We start from the raw sequence: 24,985 nt of genomic DNA, 5'->3' as shown, positions 1-24,985 counted from the left end.
GAGGGCACGCTATGAAATTAAGCTTTATATGCTATGTGACAGTCGGACTGGATATATCTCTAATTTCAGGGTGTACACCGGTAAGGAATCCCGGATAAACCCCCCTGGTTGTCCGTCGACTTTTGGAGTGACTGAGAAAATTATGTGGGAACTTGGTAGAGGATTTTTTAACAAAGGCAATCATTTATATGTAGATAACCTCTACACTGGTGTGCGGTTGTTCAGGGAATTGGCCAAAGTGGACACTGTTGCTTGTGGCACAATCCGCTCTAACCGTAAAGGTTTCCCAAAAGAATTTGTTTGTCAAAAGCTTGCTCGGGGACAGTGCAATGCATTGCGTTGTGAGGAGCTTCTAGCTGTGAAGTTTTCAGACAGGAGAGATGTCTACATGTTGACTTCCATACATGATGAAAGCACTGAACCGGTGACTGTTTGGGGTCAGGTTGCAGAAGCACGCAAACCTGTGTGCATTTTAGACTATAATAGGCGTGGTGGGTGGTGTTGACAGAGTAGATCAGAGGTTGGAACCGTATGCTGCTCTTCGTAAGGCTTACATTTGGTACAAGAAGTTGGCTATCCATCTTTTTCACTTAGCAACCTTTAATGTTTTTGTTGTGTTCCAGCAATCTTGTCCTCAGTCAAAGATGACTTTTGTAAAGTTTCAGGAGTCTGTAATAGGCAGCCTTGTTTAAGTGGAACAGGCAAGTGTTCCTAGAGTTGGAGTGGTGGAGGATGTTGCCAGATTGAAAGATCGCCACTTTCCTGATCAAATTCCTCCTACAACCTCAAAAGACTTTCCCAGTCGGAGATGTAGAGTCTGTTGGCGAAGAGGTTTGCGGAAGGAGTTTCGTATGTACTGCCCCGACTGTCCTTCTAACCCTGGGCTGTGTGTACCTGCTTGTTTTAGAATGTACCACACGCAAATGAATGTTTGGGAGCATCCATGAGTGGTAAAGTGAACTGGCTGGTCTCTATTCTTTAAAACTTACTGTTCAGTTTCAAAATTGGCATTTGTGTAGTGTATTTAGATTTAGTTGTTGTGTTAGTAGATTTGTATCAATTTGCAATTTGTTTTTGTTTTTTATTTGTATTGAAAAAAACCTAAAGTATGATGTTGGTTTGCATGTAGTGTCCATTGTCTGACAGTGTGCATGGTTTGGCGCTTGGCTGGCGGTGTCTGTGGACTGGTTCTTGGCTGGCGGTGTCTGTGGACTGGTGCTTGGCTGGCGGTGTGCATGGTCTGATGCTTGGTTGGCGGTGTGCGTGGCCTTGCGCTTGCCTGGTGGTGTGTTGGGATTGGTGCTTGGCTGGTGGTGTGCCTGGGCTGGAGCTTGGTTGGCGGTGTGTGTGGAGTGGCGCTTGTCTGGTGGTGTGTGTGGACTGGTGATTTGGCTGGTGGTGTGTGGTCTTGTGTTTGGTTGGCGGTGTGCGTGGTCTTGCGCTTGCCTGGTGGTGTGTTTGGATTGGTGCTTGGCTGGTGGTGTGCCTGGACTGGTGCTTGGCTGGTGGTGTGTGTGCAGTGGTGCTGTCCTGGTGGTGTGTGTGGACTGGTGCTTGCCTGGCAGTGTGCGTGGTCTGGTGTTTGGTTGGCGGTGTGCGTGGTCTTGCGCTTGCCTGGTGGTGTGTTGGGATTGGTGCTTGGCTGGTGGTGTGCCTGGGCTGGAGCTTGGCTGGCGGTGTGTGTAGAGTGGCGCTTGCCTGGTGGTGTGTGTGGACTGGTGTTTGGCTGGTGGTATGTGGTCTTGTGTTTGGTTGGCGGTGTGCGTGGTCTTGCACTTGCCTGGTGGTGTGTTTGGATTGGTGCTTGGCTGGTGGTGTACCTGGACTGGTGCTTGGCTGGCGGTGTGTGTGCAGTGGTGCTGTCCTGGCGGTGTATGTGGACTGGTGCTTCACTGGCGGTGTGCATGGTCTGGTGTTTGGTTGGCGGTGTGCGTGGTCTTGCGCTTGCCTGGTGTTGTGTTTGGATTGGTGCTTGGCTGGTGGTGTGCCTGGTTTGGTGCTTGGCTGGCGGTGTCTGTGGACTGGTACTTTCCTGGCGGTGTGTGTGTGGACTAGTGCTTGGCTGGCGGTGTGCGTGGTCTGGTGCTTGACTGGTGGTGTGTGTGGTCTGGTGCTTGGCTGGCGGTGTGCGTGGACTGGTGCTTGGCTGGCAGTGTGTGGGAAGTGACTTAATGCTGGTTACTACACACAGTGCTAGCTGAGCACCACTCCATGTAATCCATGAGTTTGTGTAGTTGCTATGTCAGGAATGTGTGCGTGTGAAAGTGATGGGCCCTTGATTGGCCTTGTCTGCTGGTGGAAGTGTAGTAATGTTATGGGTCCGCTGCTGGCGCTTTGAATGTTTTGTATGTGTCACATGTATGAAAGGTGTATACATGGCCTGTAAAGAGGTTGGTGCTTTGTCGTGGCTTTACAGCTCACGAGCTGTGAGTCAATGGTTCAGTCACTTGTGGGACACCCCCGCGCCGCACGGCCACCAGCTGCTGCGTGTGCTCCTCTGCCCTGCCTAACTGCCTCGCTGCCTGCCTCGCTGCCGCTGACCACGCCCCCTCCGCCGAGCGGCGTGGTCCGTGCTCGCCTGCCGGTGTTGCGCTTACTGTTTGTTTATTTCTGCCTTGGTCTTGTTTTTCTCCCCTTTGTGCCTGCTGTTATTGTAATTTTGTAAATTTGTGCCCGTTTTTGCGTTTTCCTTCCTGTTTGCCCGCCTACCTCGCCGACCTCCGCTCTCCCTCCCCGCTTCCCGCCACCGCCGCTTACCACGCCCCTTTTCCCTTCTGTACCCTCCCCGCTCCCGCCTCCCAGCTGCCCCGCCCACCCGTGCACTTCGCCTTATATGGCGACCGTGCGAACGCGCAGCGGTCACGCGCAGCAGGCGCGCCGATTGTGCGCCAAAGGCGCGCCAAAGGTAAGCCCCTCTACGCCCGTCCGCGCCTGGACCGCGCCCAGTGCCAGGACCCCTGGCCCTCGAAGACCCCGACCGACCCGCCTGACGTACACCGCCGCCACCCTCATCGCACTCAACACCGGTCGACTCCCAGGATGCTACCAAGCCACACCTCGACGCTCCCACGGACCCTTCAGCTGCCACGCCTGCAAGTTCACCTGCATCCGGACCTGCCTCGCACCAGCACCCGCCAAGTCGAACACCAGCAGCACCCACCTCAAGTGCATCCTGCTCAACACCCGCTCCGTCCACAGACACGCCATCGAACTCTGGAACCTCCTCGACACCACAGCCCCTGATGTTGCCTTCCTCACGGAGACCTGGATGAACGCCTCTTCAGCACCCGACATCACCATCGCCATCCCAGAGGGCTACAAGATCACCCGGAGGGATCGCACTGCCAACCAGACGGGAGGAGGCATCGCCATCATCCACAGGAACACCATCCGCATCACGACCAGCCCCGACAACACCCTCACCACCGCCGAACACCTGCATTTCCAGATCCACACCAACCCGAAGACCACCCTCAGAGGCACCCTGATCTACCGACCTCCGGGACCACGCACCCAATTCAGCGAGGACATCGCCGACTTCGTCAGCCCGCATGCCCTCACCTCCGCTGACTACATCCTCCTGGGGGACCTCAACTTCCACCTGGAGAACAACAACGACCGCAACACCAGCACCCTGCTCGTCAACCTCGCCAATCTTGGACTCAAGCAGCTGGTGCCCACCCCCACCCACCTCGCCGGACACACACTCGACTCAGTCTTCTCATCCAGCACAGACATCGCCTTCAGCCACTCCACAGAGCTTCATTGGACGGACCACAGATGCGTCCACTTCACCTTCAAAAGAACGACAACCCACCACCACCAGCAACAGGTTGCCCGCAGAAGCTGGAACAAGATCACAACCGACCAGCTCGCCACCTCCTTGAGCCAGCACCCTCCTGCCAGCTCAGCGAACCCCAGCCAGGCCGCCGACAACCTCACGAAGTGGATCATCAACTGCGCGGACGAACTCGCCCCGTTGAGGACCCCGCCCAGCAGACCCGGCAGCAAGAAATCCCCATGGTTCACCGACGAACTCAAGAGCTTCAAGAAGAACTGCCGAGCCCTCGAGAAAGTCTGGAGAAGGGAACCAACACCGGACAACAGGACCACCTTCAAGCTTGCCACCCGGAAGCACCACCAGCTGATCCGTGCCGCCAAGAAAACTGCATTCAAGGACCGGCTGGACAACAACGTACACAACTGCAAGGAACTCTTCAACATCGTGAAAGAGCTTTCCAACCCCAGCGCAGGAAACAACAACATCACCCCATCACAAGACCTCTGCAACTCCCTCGCCTCATACTTCCACAACAAGATCGCGGACATACACAACAGCTTCAACAACCAACCAACGCACACCACGACCGAACCACCACCCCCCACCACCACCCTCCGCGCCTGGACCCCGATCAGCACCGAAGACACAGTCTGCACGATGAACTCCATCCACTCAGGATCTCCGACCGACCCCTGCCCCCACCACGTCTTCAACAAGGCCGACGCTGTCATTGCACCCCACCTGCGAGACATCATCAACACCTCCTTCAACACCGCCACCTTCCCTGAGAGCTGGAAGCACGCCGAACTCAGCGCTCTACTCAAGAAACCCACAGCGGACCCCACCGAACTCAAGAATTACCGCCCCATCTCGCTCCTCCCGTTTCCAGCCAAAGTCATCGAGAAGACCGTCAACAAGCAGCTGGCCGCCTTCCTCGAGACGAATGGATCCCTCGACCCCTCACAGTCTGGCTTCCGAGTCAACCACAGCACCGAGACCGCCCTCATCGCCGCCACCGATGACATCCGAGCCCTGATGGACAACGGAGAAACAGCGGCCCTCATCCTCCTAGACCTCTCCGCGGCCTTCGACACTGTCTGCCACCGCACACTAGTACAGCGCCTCAGCAACGTCGGAATCCAGGAGAAGGCTCTGGAATGGATCATCTCCTTCCTCGATGGAAGAACACAGAGAGTCCGCCTACCACCGTACAAGTCAGAGGCCACCGAAGTCATCTGCGGCATCCCTCAAGGATCCTCGCTGAGCCCCACCCTCTTCAACGTCTACATGAGCCCCCTCGCGGCCATCGCACGCCAACACAACCTCAACATAATCTCCTACACCGACGACACCCAGTTGATCCTCTCCCTGACCAACGACCCCGCCGCCAATCTGCACGAAGGGATGAAAGAGGTAGCCGAGTGGATGACGACCAGCCGCCTGAAACTGAACTCAGACAAGACGGAGGTCCTCATCCTAGGCTCCTCGCCCTCCGCCTGGGACGACTCCTGGTGGCCTCCCGCCCTGGGCACCGCACCCAAACCAACAGACCACGCACGCAACCTGGGCTTCATCCTGGACTCCTCCCTCTCCATGACCAGGCAAGTCAACGCCATCTCCTCGGCGTGCTTCAACATCCTACGCATGCTACGGAAGATCTTCTGGTGGATCCCCACCGAGACCAGGAAGACCGTCACCCAGGCCCTCGTCACCAGTCGACTGGACTACGGCAACGCCCTCTACGCCGGCACCACCGCCAAGCTTCAGAAGAGACTCCAGCGGATCCAGAACGCCTCAGCCAGACTCATCTTCGACATCCCACGAAACTGCCACATCTCCGGACATCTGAGAGACCTGCACTGGCTCCCCGTCAACAAAAGAATCACCTTCCGCCTCCTCACCCACGCACACAAAGCCCTACACGACCAAGGCCCGAGCTACCTCAACAACCGAATCAACTTCTACGCTCCCAAACGCCACCTCCGATCAGCCAACCACGCCCTCGCCGCCATCCCCCGCATCGGAAGAGCGACAACAGGAGGAAGGTCCTTCTCCTACCTGGCCGCCAAGACCTGGAACTTCCTTCCGACCGACCTGCGCCTGACCCAAGGCCACCTCTCCTTCAGGAAGAAGCTGAAGACCTGGCTGTTCGAGCAGTAACGGCACCCCCTCTCCCCCCAGCGCCTTGAGACCCTACGGGTAAGTAGTGCGCTCTATAAATGTCTTTGATTTGATTTGATTTGATTTGATTTCTTGTCCTTTCCATTATTAACAGTGTATTTCATTTTTTGTGAAATCACTCGCTAATACAATGGTATATACTGAACCATCACTCACCCTCGTGCCAAATCCAACCAGTATGTGTGTGTGTTTGAAAACTTGATGTCTGTGTAGTTTTTTTTTTTTTTTTGAAGCAGGATGCACCTTGTCATTTTTTTTGTAAATGTTGTGATGTGTTGCTTTTGTGCCTGGTGGTGTGAATGGTCTGAGTGTCAGGTATGAAAGGTGTGTGAATGGCCTGTAAAGCGGTTGGTGCTTTGAAGTGGCTTTACAGCTCATGAGCTGCGAGTCATTGGTTCAGTTTTTTTGTCCATGTAATTGACAGTGCATTTCATTTTTGTGAAATCTCTTGTTAATAAAATGATATATACTGAACCATCACTCGCCCTCGTGCCGAATCCAACCAGTATGTGTGTGTGTTTGAGAAATAGATGGCTGTGCAGGGATCTTGTTTTTTTTGTCTCTCTGCCAAGGTGTACATTCCGCCTTCGAATAGCCTGCCAATTGTAGATATTGTTTAAAACCCATGGGACTACATGGTGATGTCTCTCTGGTGAAATCTAACAATTAATTTTACCCACAATATCCTGCAAAACTCACAATGTCCTTCATATTTTCCTTGCAATATTGCGCCCAAATTGTCACGCTGCACAAGTCAACAAACAATTTTGTCAAAACTAATTGGTTTAGATAGGGGGGTCACATGGGTTTTTCACTCCTTCCTCGGTTGCCATCTAGGGATACCTAGTAAACCCACACATTTTTGGAAAGTAGACACCCGGGGGCTTTCAAGGGGGTATGGCTTGCGTGGATCCTCCAGCGTTCCTTTTCTCAGAATCCCTAGCAAACTTTAAATGTAGCTGAAATAATTTGTTTTTTCAAACATTTTTGTGTGTAAAATTGTGGCATCACTGGGCTCACACAAATTTACACCCACCCAGCGTGCCGCCAGGTCTCCCGAAAAAAATTGTACCTCACTTGCCTGGGTCTGCCTAGTGCCTGCGACAGGAAACAGCGCAAAACGCAATGTGGTCGCACCTCAATTTCGCAGTGAAAACTAGCCCTTTTTTGGCAAAGTGCCTACCTTTCGTTTTTTAACCCTAGCTCTGTCGGCACCAAGGGAAACCTAGCAAACCTATACATTTTTTAAAACTAGACTCCGAGGGAAATTCGGGATGGGGTGAGTCGACTGTCTCCCACCAGGTTCTGTTACCCAGAATCCCTTGCAAAGCTTAAAAAATGACAAAAAAACACATTCTTCCTCACATTTCTGTGGTGGAAAGTTCTGGAATCTGCGTGGATCAACAAATTTCCACCCACCCAGAGTTTCCCCAGGTCTCCCGAAAAAAATGGTAACTCACTTACCTGGGTCTGCCAAGTGCCTGCGACAGGAAACAGCGCAAAATGCAACGTGGTTGCACCTCAATTTCGCAGTGAAAACTGGCTCTTTTTTGGCAAAGTGCCTACTTTTCGTTTTTGAACCCTAGCTCTGGCGGCAGCCAGAATCCCTTGCAAAGCTAAATAATTATCCAGAAAAAATGAATTTTCCTCACATTTCTGTGGTGGAAAGTTCTGGAATCTACGTGGATCAACAAATTTCTACCCACCCAGCGTTCCCCCGGGTCTCCTGAAAAAAATGGTACCTCACTTGCGTGGGTAGGCATAGTGACTGCAACAGGAAAAGGTCCAAATCATACGGTAGAGACTTAAAAATAACCTATAGCAAAACTACCTTATTTTTGGGGGGGCACCTGAATTTTTGGCCCGGGGCTCGGCAGCAAACTTGGGAAACTACCAAACCCAAACAGTTCTGAAAACCAGAAGCCCGGGGGAGTCCAGGGAGGTATGGCATGCGTGGGTCCCCCACAAGGCCGACCAACACAAGTGAGGTACCATTTTTATGGGGAGACTTGGGGTAATTCAGATTTGTAAATCAACTGTTATTACCTATTGAGTTTTCATGCATTTCTCCCTTCCCAATGAAAGACATTGTGTAAAAAAATAATCATTTTGAAAAATGACCAATAATTCTCATGCTAGTATGAGTATTCCCAATTTTGAAAATGTGCAAATATATACTGTTTCTAAACTCTATAATTTGTACCCAATTCAGAAATACATAGGTGTCTTTCATACCGATTTTTCCATGTATACATTTTCCAAGATTAAGTGCTCTATACCCGGTAAATGCCATTGCAAGTTGCTGCTCAGTTTTTGGCTCTGGGTTCGTCTGGTTCTTGGTGAAACTACAAGTCCTATATATCCCCACAACCAGGAAGGTCAAACGAATGTCACGGCATATTGCTTTCAAAGAGCTGTCAAAATTACAAGAAGTTACAGGTGAAAACGTTGAGACAGGATCACTGAAATAATATTGAATGCCAAAATATCGAGTTGCAATAATATCGTTGACAAAATATCGACTGTCAAAATATCGAGTTTCTATGTACTAACAGGTAAGTACAAAAATATCGAGTTTTAAATATCGTTTACAAAAATATAGTTGTAAAAAATATCGACTTTAATAAAAACAATGTTAAATTACATTAATATTAATAATTAATTACTAAAATATATTTAAAAATACTTAAATTAATTTATAATAATTAAATAATTAATGAAAGTCAAAACAATTTTTTAAAAATCATATTTCTTAAAACATATATATAGAGTAACAAAATATAATTAAATAATAGCCAATATTATTAACGTACAATAACAAAAGTGTAATAATTACGATTCCCACTGCAAAGAATGCAAGCATAGGGTAAGCGTTGGATAGTGTAGGGGTTAAAATTACTATTCCCACTCCAGTGGGTGCAACAGTAGGGAAAGCGTTGGATCGCATAGGGGTAAAAATTACTATTCCCACTCCAAAAAGTGCAACAGTAGGGAAAGCGTTGGATAGCGTAAGGGTATAAATTACTATTCCCACTCCAAAGAGTGCAACAGTAGGGAAAGCGTTGGATAGCGTAGGGGTTAAAATTACTATTCCCACTCCAGTGGGTGCAACAGTAGGGAAAGCGTTGGATAGCGTAGGGGTTAAAATTACTATTCCCACTCCAGTGGGTGCAACAGTAGGGAAAGCGTTGGATAGCGTAGGGGTTAAAATTACTATTCCCACTCCAGTGGGTGCAACAGTAGGGAAAGCGTTGGATAGCGTAGGGGTTAAAATTACTATTCCCACTCCAGTGGGTGCAACAGTAGGGAAAGCGTTGGATAGCGTAGGGGTTAAAATTACTATTCTCACTCCAGTGGGTGCAACAGTAGGGAAAGCGTTGGATAGCGTAGGGGTTAAAATTACTATTCTCACTCCAGTGTGTGCAACAGTAGGGAAAGCATTGGATAGAGTAGGGGTAAAAATGACTATTCCCACTCCAGAGAATACAACATTAGGGAAAGTAAATATTTCATATATTATTCAAAATTCTAACAATGAATATCTATTAATAATTAATAAAAAATAAATAAAAATTTTATCTAATAGAATAAATAATATTTTAAAATTACTATTTAACAATAATTATTGTAATTAATCACCTATTAATACAAATTAATTATACATTAACAAATATTTTTTCATACTTAAAAACTATTTCACTATTATTTCCAAATAAATAACGTTCAATTATTTTTATTATTTAATTACTTATTAAAAAATTACTTTGCACCCTATGCACCTATAAACCAACAACCCACTACAGAAAATAAATTAGTAAAATTTACATAATTACCAATTAATCAATTAATATAAATAAATTAATAATTATAATTAAATCAATAAACTAATATCAATTAATTAACAATTAATTACTAATTAATATCAATAAATAAATTTACATATTCATGTAATTATAATTAATTTACTTCCCACCCTATTCCCCTATAAACCCACAACCCGCTACAGAAATTAAATTAGTAAAATTTACATAATTACCAATTAATCAATTAATATAAATAAATTAATAATTATAATTAATTCAATAAACTAATATCATTTAATTAACAATTAATTACTAATTAATATCAATAAATAAATTTACATATTTAATTAATTATAATTATATTACTTCCCACCCTATTCCCCTATAAACCCACAACCCGCTACAGAATTAGATTACGCAATATTCTTTAAAAAAAATTCATTTAATAACATTATTTATAACATAAATACACACTTTTCACACATATTATAACATAAAAATACACTATAAAATATTATATATTATTAAATAATCGTTATTTTTAACTATCTATATTATATATTTCAATATGTTATCTATCTATATTTTTTACAGTCGATATTACTTCACTTACCTTAAAAACGATATTTTTGTTGTCGATATTCTGTCCTGCCGATATTTTGTCCAGTCTATATTAAATACTCGATATTTTGTCCAAACGATATTTTGGACTCGATATTATGTCTGTGCACCGTTGAGACAAAGGGCTGTTTTTTTCAACTAATTTTCAAATATTCCAATATTTAAATGTTAGTTTCTATAAAGAAACCTTCATAAATCTAGACAAATTACCCCTTTCTGAATTCAGAATTGTGTCTACTTTTCGAAAATGTATAGCTTTCCAGGATCCATTATTGCTTTCAAACTCATTTCTACCATTAACTGGAAGGAGGATTAAAGCTCTAAAAATAGCAAAAATAGGCTATGTCCCAGAAAAATGATAAAACTGTGTGAAAATGTTGGTTCTCTGACAAAAGACTGTCATTCCCTAAAAGCTGAGAAAATTGTGATTTCAGCCCCACAAATGAATGAATGAATGACTACTCATTTGTATAGCGCATGGTTACCCTGAGGCATCCCAGCGCTGCAGTGGTCCAATTCATCCCCGGTAAGATTAGGGAAATAGGAAGGTTTTTAGCATATTCCTAAACCTAAGATGGTTCTCCTCCATCCGAATTGGGTCGGGCAGGTTGTTCCAAAGTTTAGCTGACTGAACAGAAAAACGTCTGCCACCCATGCAGCTTCTCCTTATTCGTGGGACTGCCAGAAAGTTCTTGCTGCTGGATCTAAGAGTCCTATTCGTTTGGTATGGGCAAAACAAAGGTTAAATAAGATCAGGTCCTGTCTAAGTTAAGGCTTTGTGGACAATGGTCATAGCCTTGAATTCGACCCTTTGTTGTACCGGCAGCCAATGAAGTTGCCGGAGCGCTGATTTGGCAGAAGTTCTACGTGATGTCTGTAGAAGCATCCGGGCTGCACAGTTCTGTACAGTCTGTAGAACCCTGAGTGTCCCTAGTGGGGCCCCTAAATATACTGCGTTTGAGTAGTCCAGGCACGATAAAATCAGGGTCTGGACTAGTATCCGTCTTGCTTCAAACGGAAGCATTGCAATGATTTTTCTAAGTGATCTCATCAGGGCGTAACAGGTAGCTGCTGCCTTCTGGGCTTGCACCAAAAAATTAAGTGCTGGGTCCAACCATACCTTTAGACTTTTAATTTTCTCTTTTGGGGGGGCGGATGACCCAAAGTGGTAGGCCACCAGCCGTCCACCGCGGAGGGAGCATCATGCCCAAGCATCATGATCTCCGTCTTTGTTCTGTTAAGTTTCAGGAAAGAGTCATCCATCCACTCACGGACTTTGCTAAGGCAAGAGGAAAGATTGTCATAGGTCGACATCTGCCCAGAAAGAGTGATGATAAGCTGCGTATCATCAGCATACGTCACTAGTTGCACTCCCCATGGTAGCACCACCTCAGCCAGAGGCCTCATATAAATATTAAATAAGGTCGGGCTGAGGGATGAACCCTGGGGAACGCCACAGTGAAGATGTATAGGAGGGGAGGAGATGTCATCCTCAAATACTGAGAAAGTCCGCTCGGAAAGGAAGGATTGCAGCCATTTCAGTGCGGTCCCAGTGACACCCACATCATTCATCCTTTGAATCAGAATAGAATGATTAACGGTGTCAAAGGCTGCACTGAGGTCTAATAACAATATGGCTGCACAGCTACCTCCATCCACAATCTTTCTTGCTTCCTCGATTACTGCCACAAGAGCCGTTTCAGTGCCTTGTTTGCACCTGAATCCGGTCTGGGTTGGATGTAATAAGTTGTTATTTTCTAAATGGCTGGATATCAGAGAATTTACATATTTTTCTGTAAGTTTACTGATCGTAGGCAGCAGGGAGATAGGGTGATAGTTGGCCCAGTCATCAGGGTTGAGATTGGGCTTCTTCAATAACGCCTTTACTCTTGCCTGTTTCCAATGGAGAGGGACTACCCCAGCTGAAAGAGAGGTATTAATCACCTCCCGGATCACCGGAGCCACAGTATCTGAGACCAGATTGAGAACGGTGGGAGGTGCTACATCAGCAGGTGAGCCTGATTTCAGGTTACTCAGAAGTGATTGAACCTTAAGGCAGTCAAGAGGGGGAAATGTCTCAGGAAGGGTCAGATCTGAACTAGGAAGCGAGGATAATGCCAACGGGGAACCCCGGATTGTAGAGTAGACATCTGCTATTTTTGATACAAAGAAGTTTGCTAGTTCCCTACAGCGTGTGTGAGCAAGACGAGGGTCAGCAGTGGGGGTAGGAGGAGTGACTAAGGACTTAAATATTTTAAAGATTTCCCTGGAGGAGCTGGAGGCAGAGGTAATTTTTTCTTGATAATAATTGGACTGGGTAGTTTTTATAGCCTTTTTGTAATTACGTAATGCAGTCCTATAGATATCTTTACTGGCTTCAAGATAGTCTTTCCTCCAGAGCCTCTCTTTCTGCTTGCAAAGCTGTTTAAGGGTTCTAAGCTCTGGAGTATACCAGGCTTTTTTGTTCGCCCCAGTACGATGGGAGAGTTCAACCTTAGGTAGAACCAAGTCCAGTGATTCCTCTAGCCAATGTTTATAACGATCGTTTGCTTCTGAGGGATCATTACTAGATTCAGGTAGAGTTTCTACAAGATTGAGTGTCCATTTCTCAATTGCTAATTTAGACCATGCTCGCCTAGTTTTTTTTTAAAAACAAGCCTGGCCTGTCTGCTCCTGGCGAGTAAGGGAAAAGGACAGGAGGGAATGGCCAGACCAAGGAATTAAGGTGGATGTTATGAACTCGAGCGTGCTTGGGTTAGTGTAGCAATGATCCAGCGTATGTCCTGCTTTGTGTGTAGGACCTTTGATAATTTGTTTAAGTTGGACCGTGTTTAGCGCAGTCAACAGACTCTGACAAATTGGAGTGTCGGATTTATCTAGCTGGATATTGAAGTCTCCCAATACCGTGAAATTGGGAGCGTTACAGGACAAATTAATAACCGAACTTAACAGCTCTTCACAAAACTGTCCGGTCGCCCCCGGAGGCTTATATACCAAAAGCCCCGAAAGCGAGCATGTTGGGGAAAGAGTAACTGAGAACATCATACACTCCGCCCCAGGGATATTGACCTTCTCTACTCTACAGCCTATGGATTTTTTAAGCACTATGGCGATCCCTCCTCCTCGTCCGTCCGTCCGATCTTGCCTCGAAATTGCATAGTTCGAGGGGAGGGCCCGGACAGGATCGGGTCGGAGCCGTCATTAGTCCATGTTTCTGTGAGGAAAAGAACCTCAATGTCCAGTTCCTCCAGTAGCAAGGATATCTCTAGGGCGTGTTTAGGTAGGGAACGACAATTGAGCAAAGCTAGTGAGAAAGGGTGTTCCTCAGGGGCTATTATATCTGGGGTAAAATGAAATTGACAACCCGTACAGGACTTATGATCCTTTTGAGTATCTAACAGGGTACAGTTCATTCCGACCTTACCTCTTAGTTGCAGGAGTTGATTCCTGTCATATGAAATCAGAGGTATATTAGCAGGCAAAGGAGCAGGGCGGGAAGGTGGCTCGACAGCTGGTGCGGTGAGCTAACTTCCCTCACCTAAGATGGCGTCTCTCTGTGTCTTTACCACACCAGAACTTCAATCGTTCTGGGCGGGGACCAGGGTTCAAGCCCTGCGAGTGGCAGGAAAGTTCCTTAGTTAATAAAAACAGATTATTCACACAGTAAAAACAACTAAGGAATGGTGAGTATTTCAACAAAATTTTGGAGCACCTAACCCTCGGCTTTCCGCCTCAGGGGACAAGAATAAAATGCACTGATCTGTGCTGCCGCGCGAGCGAGGTTTAAATACCCCGTCTGGGAAGGCGGCCCGACAGCTGGTGCGGTGAGCTAACTTCCCTCACCTAAGATGGCGTCTCTCTGTGTCTTTACCGCACTAGAGCCTCAATCTTTCTGGGCGGGGACCAGGGTTCAAGCCCTGCAAGTGCCAGGAAAGTTCCTTAGTTAATAAAAACAGATTATTCACACAGTAAAAACAACTAAGGAATGGTGAGTATTTCAACAAAATTTTGGAGCACCTAACCCGCGGCTTTCCGCCTCAGGGGACAAGAATAAAACGCACTGATCTGTGCTGCCGCGCGAGCGAGGTTTAAATACCCCGTCCGGGAAGGCGGCCCAACAGCTGGTGCGGTGAGCTAACTTCCCTCACCTAAGATGGCGTCTCTCCGTGTCTTTACCGCACCAGAACCTCAATCGTTCTAGGCGGGGACCAGGGTTCAAGCCCTGCGAGTGCCAGGAAAGTTCCTTAGTTAATAAAAACAGATTATTCACACAGTAAAAACCACTAAGGAATGGTGAGTATTTCAACAAAATTTTGGAGCACCTAACCCCCGGCTTTCCGCCTCAGGGGACAAGAATAAAACGCACAAACCCTTTTTTGATAACATTTGCAGGGAAAAACCCAGAGGCTTTCATTTGCAGCCCGTTTTTCCCATTTTTCGGAAAAAAACAAAATATTTACTGTATTTTGCTTAATTTCTGGGACCCCTCCAAGGGAATCCACAAACCCTGGGCACCTTTAGAATCCACATGATGTTGCAAGAAAAAGAACGCAAATTTGGCGTGGATACCTTACGTGGTCAAAAAGTTACAGGGGCCTACGCGTGCACTACCCTAAATCGCCAAAAAAAGGCTTAGCACAGGAGGGGAAAAGGCCTAGCAGCGAAGGGGTTAAGCAGTGTAAATCTCTGGACCTAGCATCCTCTGATATATTCTACTAATGCTCCCACTCCATGCCCTATACCGCAGTTCACCTCTGGGTACAATGGATGTATATTTGCATGCACAAAATAGGCTTCACAGCATCAAAGGGTTTCTCTCTGTCACGAAACAGTATTTCAATAGTGGGAATGATTTTCAAAAGGGCACTCACACACAAAAGAATAAATTAAAGCAAATGAAAAAAGATGCTTAGGAGAAATATCAACCATGGTCCTTTTGTCTCTTTTTTTCGGGTAAGTATCATGAAAATCATGCATTTAACTCAGAAGTGCTTTAGCTTGATAGGGAAATTCTGCAGTCAGATATATAGCAACTAGCTCGACGTGAGGGGGCAGATTGACTAAAATTTGACACAGCTTAATGAAGCAAGACAACTTTCAGCACTGCGTCAAATGGATAGAGCAGGAATGGCCATGTCTACTAACATATGGTGCATTCCTGCTATCTATGCAGGTGCAGGTTAGCGCCAACACAGGCACCCTTTCACCTTGGTGCAAGGATGCCTGTTTTACAGACAGGATTGTTTTTGTGCAGGAAGGGACACTTGTCTGCACAAAAACAATGCTCTGAGGCATTTTATTTCTCTTTCAGACATAGAAAGAGATAAAAACGAGGTTACATAAACATATGTCACCTCGTTACGCCTCACCTAGGAAGGTGTAGCATTTTGAGGCATTCCCAGTTTTGTTAGTGTAAATAATTCTGGGAATATGCTAATTCCATAGATGGATTCAATTCAATTCAATTCAATAAATTTATATAGCGCGCTACATACCCAGAGGGTCTCAAGGCGCTTGGAGAGGGGTGGGGGATTACTTGTCGAATATCCAGGTTTTAAGTTGCTTCCTGAATGCTAGGTGGTTCTGAGTGAGGCGAAGGTGAATGGGAAGTGAGTTCCAGGTTTTAGCCGCCAGGTAGGAGAAGGATCTTCCTCCCATGGTGGTTTTGTTGATGCGAGGTACAGCAGCAAGGGCTTGGTTGGAGGAGCGTAGCTGGCGGGAGGGGGTGTAGAAGGAAAGTCGTGTGTTGAGGCAATCGGGTCCAAGTTCGTAAAGCGCTTTGTGTGCGTGGGTTAGAAGGTGGAATGTCATCCTCTTATTGACGGGGAGCCAGTGGAGGTTTTTCAGGTGACCCGAAATGTGGTTGTTACGCGGGATGTCTAGTATGAGTCTGGCTGATGCGTTCTGGATGCGTTGGAGTTTTTTCTGAAGTTTTGCGGTGGTACCGGCGTATAGGGTGTTTCCGTAGTCCAGGCGGCTTGTAACCAGTGCCTGGGTGACCGTTTTTCTAGTTTCGGTGGGGATCCAGCAAAATGTTTTTTTGAGCATGCGAAGAATGTTGAAGCAAGAAGATGAAATGGCGTTGACTTGTCTGGTCATCGAGAGTGAGGAGTCCAGAATGACGCCCAGGTTCCGTGCGTGGTCTGTCGGGATGGGTGCTTTTCCAAGGGACTCTGGCCACCAAGAGTCGTCCCAGGCAGAGGGGGAGGTGCCTAAGATAAGGACTTCTGTTTTGTCGGAATTCAGTTTCAGACGGCTGTGCTTCATCCACTCGGCTACTTCTTTCATTCCTTCATGTAGGTTGGTTTTGGCGGTGTTCGGGTCTTTGGTGAGTGAGAGGATAAGTTGAGTGTCATCAGCGTAGGAGATGATGTTGAGGTTGTGTTGGCGTGCGATGGCCGCGAGGGGGCTCATGTATACGTTGAAGAGGGTGGGACTGAGTGAGGATCCTTGTGGCACGCCACAAATGACTTCAGTGGCCTCTGACTTGAATGGTGGGAGGCGGACTCTCTGGGTTCTTCCGGCAAGGAACGAGGTGATCCATTCCAGTGCTTTTCCCTGGATTCCGATGTTTCTGAGGCGTTGTAGTAGGGTGCTATGACAGACTGTGTCGAAGGCAGCGGAGAGGTCGAGGAGGATGAGGGCGACTGTGTCTCCATTGTCCAGTAGAGTTCGAATGTCGTCTGTTGCTGCGATGAGTGCGGTCTCAGTGCTGTGTTTGGCTCGGAAGCCGGACTGTGAGGAGTCGAGGGACTTGTTGGTTTCGAGGAAGGCGGCGAGTTGGTTGTTGACAGCTTTCTCGATGACTTTGGCCGGGAATGGAAGGAGCGAGATGGGGCGGTAGTTTTTGAGTTTGGTGGGGTCAGCTGTGGGTTTTTTCAGAAGGGCGCTGAGTTCGGCGTGTTTCCAGCTTTCCGGGAAGGTGGCGGAGTTGAGGGAGCAGTTGATGACGTCTCGGAGGTGTGCTATGATGGAATCTGCTTTGTTGAAGATGTGGTGAGGGCATGGGTCTGTGGGGGATCCTGAGCGGATGGAGTTCATCAGGCGGATGGTGTCCTCAGTGGAGATTGGGTTCCATTCATTAAGGATTTTCAAGGGGGGTGAAGGTACGGTAGAAGGTTGGGTGGGTTGGTCTCCGGGTTGGTTGGAACACCCACGCTCCACCCGTGGAAGGCCTTCATTACTCCAGATTTACTATGCTAGGCAGAGCCACACTAGCTGGCTCTGCGTTGGATAGTAGATCTCACTTCCAGGCTTGCATGACACAACAGCAACGCAAGCCCCTCCTAAATCTGGTCCCTCAAGATGAGCTATACCAATATGATGGTCCATGTTGACCGACGCGCTTGACTTTACTGCCATCTAGTGGAGCAAATTGTGTAAACTGTTTTAAATGGAAGATGCCCAGATGGACGCTAAATTGTGAAAAACGTTTTGAATGGAAAATGGAAATACATCCGACGAGCTGAACACAAGACGATATCGCCTAGGATTCGGATGATATTAGAGGGTCGCTTCAGGATTGTTTGGGCGCTGAGCTAGTTCAGGAGCGTAGTTCCGGAAGTGCAGCAGGTGCAGTGGCACTGGGGCCCGGGGGTCTGAGCAGCACCATAATAAAGACTTTACTTCAGTACCTAACCAAGGGCCTGCGGGCAGGTGTAGTGACGTCACTACTCTAGTGGTCACTCAGTGCTCTCTCGGCCACAAGGTGGTTTGGTTCCAGGGGGTGCAGGGGCCGCGGCGCACTCCGTCCAGCCCTGATGATCACCGGGACTTCGAGTTCGTCTCCTGCTAGACCCATCTCGCTCTCTCAAGTCCTTGGGCCTGCGGCAGGCCTCGTTGTGTCCGATTGCGGGGTCTGCCCATACGACGGTTTCTCGTCTGTGGTTTCCCAGCAGCGCTTGTCTGGGCTCCCGCGCAGGCCACCCCCGTGAGTGGGGTGCAGGACCTAGTCCCTGGGCTAGGCTACAGTCTCGCTCACCGCCGTTCTCTTGTTGGGCTGCGATGCAATCCAGGGGGCGCCCGGCGAAGTTACTGCGAATCCTAGGACATCAGGTGCAATGCCCACTGGGCCTTGGGAGCGCTATTTTAATGGGACTTGAACTTGGAACAATAAAAACGTTATTACTGGAATCGGGAAATCTACGTGGCTAAGGTTGAAAGACGAGCTAGCTCGTTGCTATCTTTGGTCGACGGCCAATGAAAAGTTTCTTTCAACAGCTTAGAAAATAACCGCAAATGAGAGCTTGGAGGCAATCCAAAATGTCAAGCTCGAGTTAGAGTGAGACATAGGAACGTTAATGGGGCTGCCACACATGATGACCCTTCAGTTAACATCACAAATACGTCATCTTTCTATTAGATTAGAGTGAAGGGTGCTGAAAGGAAGTTGGCGGCCAAGAGAGCCAGGGAGGGAACGGAAGGGGGTGTCAAACCGATATAAGGAGGACGGGTGGGCTATTTCTGTTACTCGAAGAATACTTTCAACAAGTACTAGGCTCTCAGAGCTCGAAAAGAACAGGGACCGACCCATCTCCGAGACTTTCAGCAGCCATGAGAGGGGTTGTGCAGTCCACAGGGTTCTTTGTCCTGTGCGCTATGACGATGTGCAGCGCCGAAGACACCTGCCCAGGTGAGCAAACCACACACATGCACCTGCCAGCAAACCTTTCTGCAAATCTTAACAAACGAGTCTTGCATCTTTTCCTTGAAGCAGCATTGTTGTTCCCAACCGTGGTTAATTTGTGAAACAATACATGCTGGGGATCTCGGCAGGAGGCAGCTTGCACCAGCCCCTTGCTCCTTTTAGCGCCACAGATAACATACCTAGAACCAACCATGAAACCCTGCAAATGGGGAGGGGGGGATGGCTTAATGGCCAGAGCTGCTGACTTTGGAGCTGGGGAACCAGATTCGAGTCTCGATGTAGACCGAACATCCTGTGATTCTAGGTGAATAACGTATTCTCCCAGTGCCTACAAAAAAATAATGTGTCCTTAAAATGGTGCTCATGAAAAGCACTCCAATAACTTTGGATCGAGTTCGCGCTGTAAGCACCGGTGTTGACGATTAAGTGCCGGTGCTGAGCACCTGAAAACACTGGCTCAAATTAAGCACTGGAATTTGATTGGTGCTAAAACTGTACAAAACCCCAACACAAAATGTTCCTTCGATCAAAATTAAGCAGTGTGACTGTAAGTAAAATTTTATTGTTTAGTTAATTAAAACAACTAAAATTCTCCTCACTGTTTATAGCAAGATTTTACATCATTAAGCAGTGTGTCTTTACGAGAGTTCCTAGAGATGTTCCTGTGGATTTATGATTGTTCATCTTTCTATTGCATACGTTCATTCATTCTACATCCTCATTACTTCATCCACTGTTGCATACATTCATTCAACACTTCTCTCATTTATTTGAATTCATGGACCATGGCTACATCTCCAGATGCTACATATGGGGTTGCGAGGAAAGCCTCAGCGCCTCGGTCCGAAACATCTAAACCATCACAGGCAGTGGGGGTTGCACAGGTAAGAACGGTGGGGTGGCGGGCGGGGCGGGCGGGGTTGCGGGCAAGTGGGGGTGGTGGAAACTTGAACAATTTCTGCACATGGTTTTGTGTCTGAGAGGCAGATGCTGCCGCCACGTATCTTGTAACTTCGCACTATATGGTGCCTGTTGCGCTTGTTGCACATGCTGTATATGTTCAGGCCCGGTTCTAGAGGGAGGGCCCGGTGGGCCTGGCCCTCCCAAGATAGCCCCATGGTCCACCCAAGGCCCATTTACAATTAGATTCACAGCTTGTGTTCTTTTTCTTAATGACTCACCCGGGCCTGCAGCCTCCCTTTATCAGCTGCATTGGTTAGCTTTCATAACTAACGCCAGTGCCATGGGCTGCTTGAAGTGCCTGGGACAGGCGTGACGTCAGTTGGAATGATGGCTATTATCATCCATGTGTGAACAACTGGGGTATCTGTGACGCTCCCACCAAATAGGAAGAGACAGAGCCAAGCTCCCATCACATGGCACTAAAGAGAGGCCATACAGCAGAAACATTGTGAAAGGATGTTTCCATCCCAAGAAAAGTAATTGAAAATGTGAGTACGGTCGTACAAATATCTCGAGTCTCCTAATATAATTTAAAGGAATTTAAGGCACAAACAGCACACTGTGGTACCTGGGGGCTTATTCCCTCCCCAAAAATTCTCTGATTTGATTACATGAGAAGATAGGGGTGCATTGAAAGGAGAGACTGATGGGTGGGGGAGTTGGGAGAGAGGTGGGAGGAAGGTGAGGCAGAGAGAGGGAACATTGTGCGCATGAGAGATAGTATCGTCATTGGCATCCTTTCCCACCCCTCCAACATAACATGCATGCCAATAAATAAGCACACAACACAATTTTTTGTTTGGGTACAGTTGCTGCAGGTTTATTACATACACGGTTATGTAATAGGTGTGTTATCATACGGGCATCCAAGGGCAGGCAGCCAACTGGGCGACATGCCCGCCTGATGAGCCAGGCAGCACTGGGGCGAATCCCACCTGTGCTGCCCTTACTGGTGATCCTCTTCCCAGGTCACGTGACACTTGGTACCTTCTTACTCATGCCCCTTTCAGGGCAGAGCATAGCATAGCAAACACCCCGGTTGTTCAGGCCCACAACCGCCCAAAGGACAAGTGGGGCGCCGACACGGGTTTTCCAGGAACCTCCTACGTGGCTCCTAGGATTTGGCTCTGGCACCCACCATGGTGCAGCGCAGAGGTACCCTTCTGTACCCCTTTGCTTCCAGATCAGCATGTCAGGCGTGCAAAAGAGGCGCCAAAATTGTGGGGGAGGGATATATACTCTCTCCAAGTCCTGGCGCCCAGAAAGTGATGCCCTTCGCATGCCCTATCCAGGCTGGGGGGACTCCACCCAGAGACCCTGCCCCTGAAGGGGGCGGGGGTGTGGGGTGCTCAGGCGACAGTAGAGTGCGGACCTCTGATGAATGATGTATTATTATGCAATGGAAGTTACAGCTAAAATCTGGCACTGAACCACAAATAGCGAATAATATTCCGAAAAGATGTTCAAATGCAGAGTAAATATTTGACCTGCGGGGCAGTACATTGTGTTTTTCAATCAATCAATCAATCAATCATCAATCACTCAACTCGGATTTTTAGAGCATGCCTAATCATCTGAGAGGGTACACAGGTGTTGGGTTCTTGCTGGGCTCAGTCGCGAAAATCCATGTCTTGAGTCCCTTTCTGAATTCCTGCAGGGAGGATGATGTTCAGAGGTGGAGGGGGAGGTTGTTCCAGGACTAGGTGGCTAAGTAGGAGAAGGATTGTTCTCCACTGCAGCTTCAGCGAAGAGTGTGGGCGAGAGAGGTGGAACACAGGTGTCTTGAGGTTTGGTGGAAGTTCAGGCGGTGGTTGATGTATGCTGGTCCTAAGTCATGGAGGGCTTGTAGGCGTGTGTAAGCATCTTGAAGTGGCATCTTTTCTGCAAAGCAGGCCAGTGGAGGTTTCTGAGGTGGGGGTGGTGTAGGCCCATTTGAAGAGGCTGAGGTGAGTCTAGCAGCTGAATACTAAATGGTCTGGAGTCTCTTCAGGAGTTGAGTGGTAATTCCTACATAGATTGTGTTTCCATAGTCCAGCTGGCTATTAAATAGAGCTTGAGTGACGGTTTTCCTGGTGTTGATGGGGATCCACCTGGAGATTTTTCGGAGTAGGCGGAAGGTGTGCTTCCATGCAGTGAACGGGTGGTTGTGGGTGTCATCTGTCTCTTCAAAGAAGTTGTGGAGGTCGGTGGGTTGGGGTTCGAAGTTATTGTGGATGGTGCATATTTTGTTTAAGTGGTCCACCAGGGAGTTGCAGAGTTCCTGGGAAGAAGAAATAGTGTTCTTGGTGGCTGATGGGCATGCACACTCTCTGACAATTCTAAAGAATTCCTTGCTGTGGCTGGAGCTTGATTCAATGTGGTCTGCCTAGGTACTTCTTTTTGTGTCTTTTCAGCGTTGGTGGTATTTGTTGAGGGCTGATTTGAAGGTGGCTCAATTTGTGGGATTTCTACTGAAGCTCCACATTCTTTCTAGCCTTTTGCAGTTGAGCTTCATTGTTCTGAGTTGTAGTGTATAGCAAATGGCTTGTTTGGTGGATCTGCTGGCCCTGGCTGGCTTGATGGGCATGACTCTATTGACCCAGTTGCCGATCCATTCAGAGAAATTCTGGACGGTCTGTTTAAGGTTGTTAATGCAGTCGGGCTGTGTGGTGGTGAGGGCATCCGTCTATTGGGTCTCGACTACCTTGTTTCAGTTGTGGTGAGTAGAACTGGGGGACCTGGGGTAGTGAATAGGAGTTCTGCAATGGGGAAGTAGATGAGGGTGTCATCAGTCCAGGTGAGTACGGTGACATGACTGTACTTGACTCTGTCCCTGACCGTGAAGATCAGGTTGAGTGTCTGTACTGCACTGTGTGTGGAGTCATTTACTAGTTGGGTGAGGCCGATGTTGCTCAGGATTTCCAGGAGGTTGGTGGATTTGGTGGAGTTTGTGTCTTTGAGGTCATTGAGCTGGAAGTTGAGGTCACAGAGGAAGATGTAGTGCTTTGAGTGCTTGGAGTCAGTGTCTAGTGGAGTGATGTATTCAGGGATATAATTGCAGAAACCAGGTGTGGTCCTGCAGATGAGGGTGCCTCTGATTGTAGTTTTGCCGTCAGTCTGGAGTTGGAAGTTGAGGTGCTCCAAGACCGGTGTGGTGCTGTCTTCAGGGGTGGTGCAACATATGGTTTCTTTGTGCATGATGGTGATGCCTCCTCCGGGTTTGTTGAGGCGGTCCCAGTGAAGCATCTTGTACCGGTTGGGGATGGGGGTGGCGATATCGGGGATGGAAGAGGGGTTGAGCCAGGTCTCGGTGATGAAAGCAACATCGGGGGTGAGGTTGGTGATGATGTCAGATTTCGGTGGCCTGTTTTCAGAGTGATCGGAAGTTGAGCAGGAGGCAGTGGAGTGATTCAGGGGTGGTCGTGGTCAGTGTGGTGGGTGTGGCATGGGTTTCTGTGAGGGCAGGAGGTCCTAAGTTGCCTGCAAAATTGCAGCAGTGGCAGGAAGAATGTCCTAGTGTTGATCGAGTAGATGCGAAAAAGCAGTTGTTGAAAACAACTAAATGTTAGGCTCTGTACTGAGCTAATGCAGCTCTTAGGCCCTCAGTGTTTTTCGTGTTATACAATAGTATTGCTCTAGCAAGCCCTAAATCAAGAATGATGTGCATTCCTGTTATTTGTTTCCCATAAGAGGTTTATAGGAAGTTTAAGTATTTTAATCGGTAGTTTGTGGCCTCCTGACCATATTCAGAGAAGGAACACATAGCTGGAAACCACAAAGGGGAACTAGTGACATCATAAACCACAAAGCCAAAGGCCGAGTGGTTTGTAATCATCACCAGAGTACGGAGCTAAGTTTGAAAAGGCTGTTTTCTTCAAAGCCCAGACAACAATGGGCATTGTTCGGAATTAGAATATTTTGTTTACCTTTCTTGAAAAACTTTTTAATAAAACAATGGGCAATGGTGAGGCTCAGTAGATCGAAGCATTTCTGTGGCTGCAGCTTATAACACATAATTATGGGTTTACTGCATTTGCCATATCATTTGCAAACCTTTCAGATTCTACCAAAAACTTTGCTTCCATCTCAAATGGATAAAAATAATATTGACAACGTGTGTGCCAAGTAATTTTCATTTTTGCCTAATAAGTTAGATACCCTGGCCATATATTTTGATCCTCCATGCCGCATAATCCTACTAGCCCTGACAATTCATATTTCACAGGCAACCGTAAAATATGTTCCAAATTCCACAATTTGTGCAAAATGGGTTTTTGCACTACTGCATTTTGTGCAATAAATGCCCCAAATATCTAAATAGATATGTACTTCTATACATATATATATATATATACACACAAATGTATACACACACATATATATATATTTATACACACATACACACACACATATATATGAATGATGGGGCTCATATATATATATATATATATATATATATATATATATATATATATATATATATATATATATATATATATATATATATATATATATATATATATATATATATATATATATATATATATATATATATATTTTATTTATTTTATTTTTGGAGTTTTCTATAGCGCTGGCCAGACCCAAGGGTATCCGAGCACTTTACATTCAGTCAGGAAGAAACAGGTGCGAAAAATAGTGCAGCATACTGTAAACAGGGTACATACAAGGTCAGCGAATTAGCTCAGTGGTCTTCCACCTGGGGGGCGGTATTGAGGTAGAGTTGTTGAGGTAGTCCGAGTTCCAGGTTGCGCTATTGAGGTAGAGTTCGGGAATGCGCGGTTGAGGTAGAGGATTTTTAGTCGTCTCTTGAATTCGGGAAAGGAAGGGGTGGTTCTGATGTCCACTGGGATGCAGTTCCAGATTTTTGGTGCGTTGCCGGCAAAGGAGCGGCTGGCGGTTTTTTGTTTCCGGGTTTTCAAGGGGATGAGTAGTAGGGAGTTTGAACTTCTGAAATTTCTGGATTGACCCGCTTTCTTGAGCTTGGAGGCT

General features: G+C 47.2%; 1 protein-coding gene across 2 annotated transcripts in view; it reads left to right on the top strand.

Annotated features, from left to right (window-relative positions):
• The first annotated feature begins 18,852 nt into the window (after positions 1 to 18,852).
• Positions 18,853 to 24,985, top strand: part of LOC147710457 (ficolin-1-like) — a 511,385-nt gene continuing 505,252 nt past the window's right edge. For both annotated transcript variants that reach the window (XM_086921145.1, XM_086921144.1), the window contains exon 1: positions 18,853 to 19,018. In XM_086921145.1, the coding sequence (XP_086777271.1) occupies positions 18,940 to 19,018 (79 nt within the window). In that variant the 5' untranslated portion in view covers positions 18,853 to 18,939. The remainder of the gene's footprint in view (positions 19,019 to 24,985) is intronic.

Source organism: Lissotriton vulgaris, chromosome 5 (genome assembly GCF_964263255.1).
Source record: "Lissotriton vulgaris chromosome 5, aLisVul1.2, whole genome shotgun sequence".
NCBI classification, from domain to species: Eukaryota; Metazoa; Chordata; class Amphibia; order Caudata; family Salamandridae; genus Lissotriton; species Lissotriton vulgaris.
The sequence above is the reverse complement of the archived record's forward strand: the minus strand, read 5'-3'. Positions and strand labels throughout refer to the sequence as shown.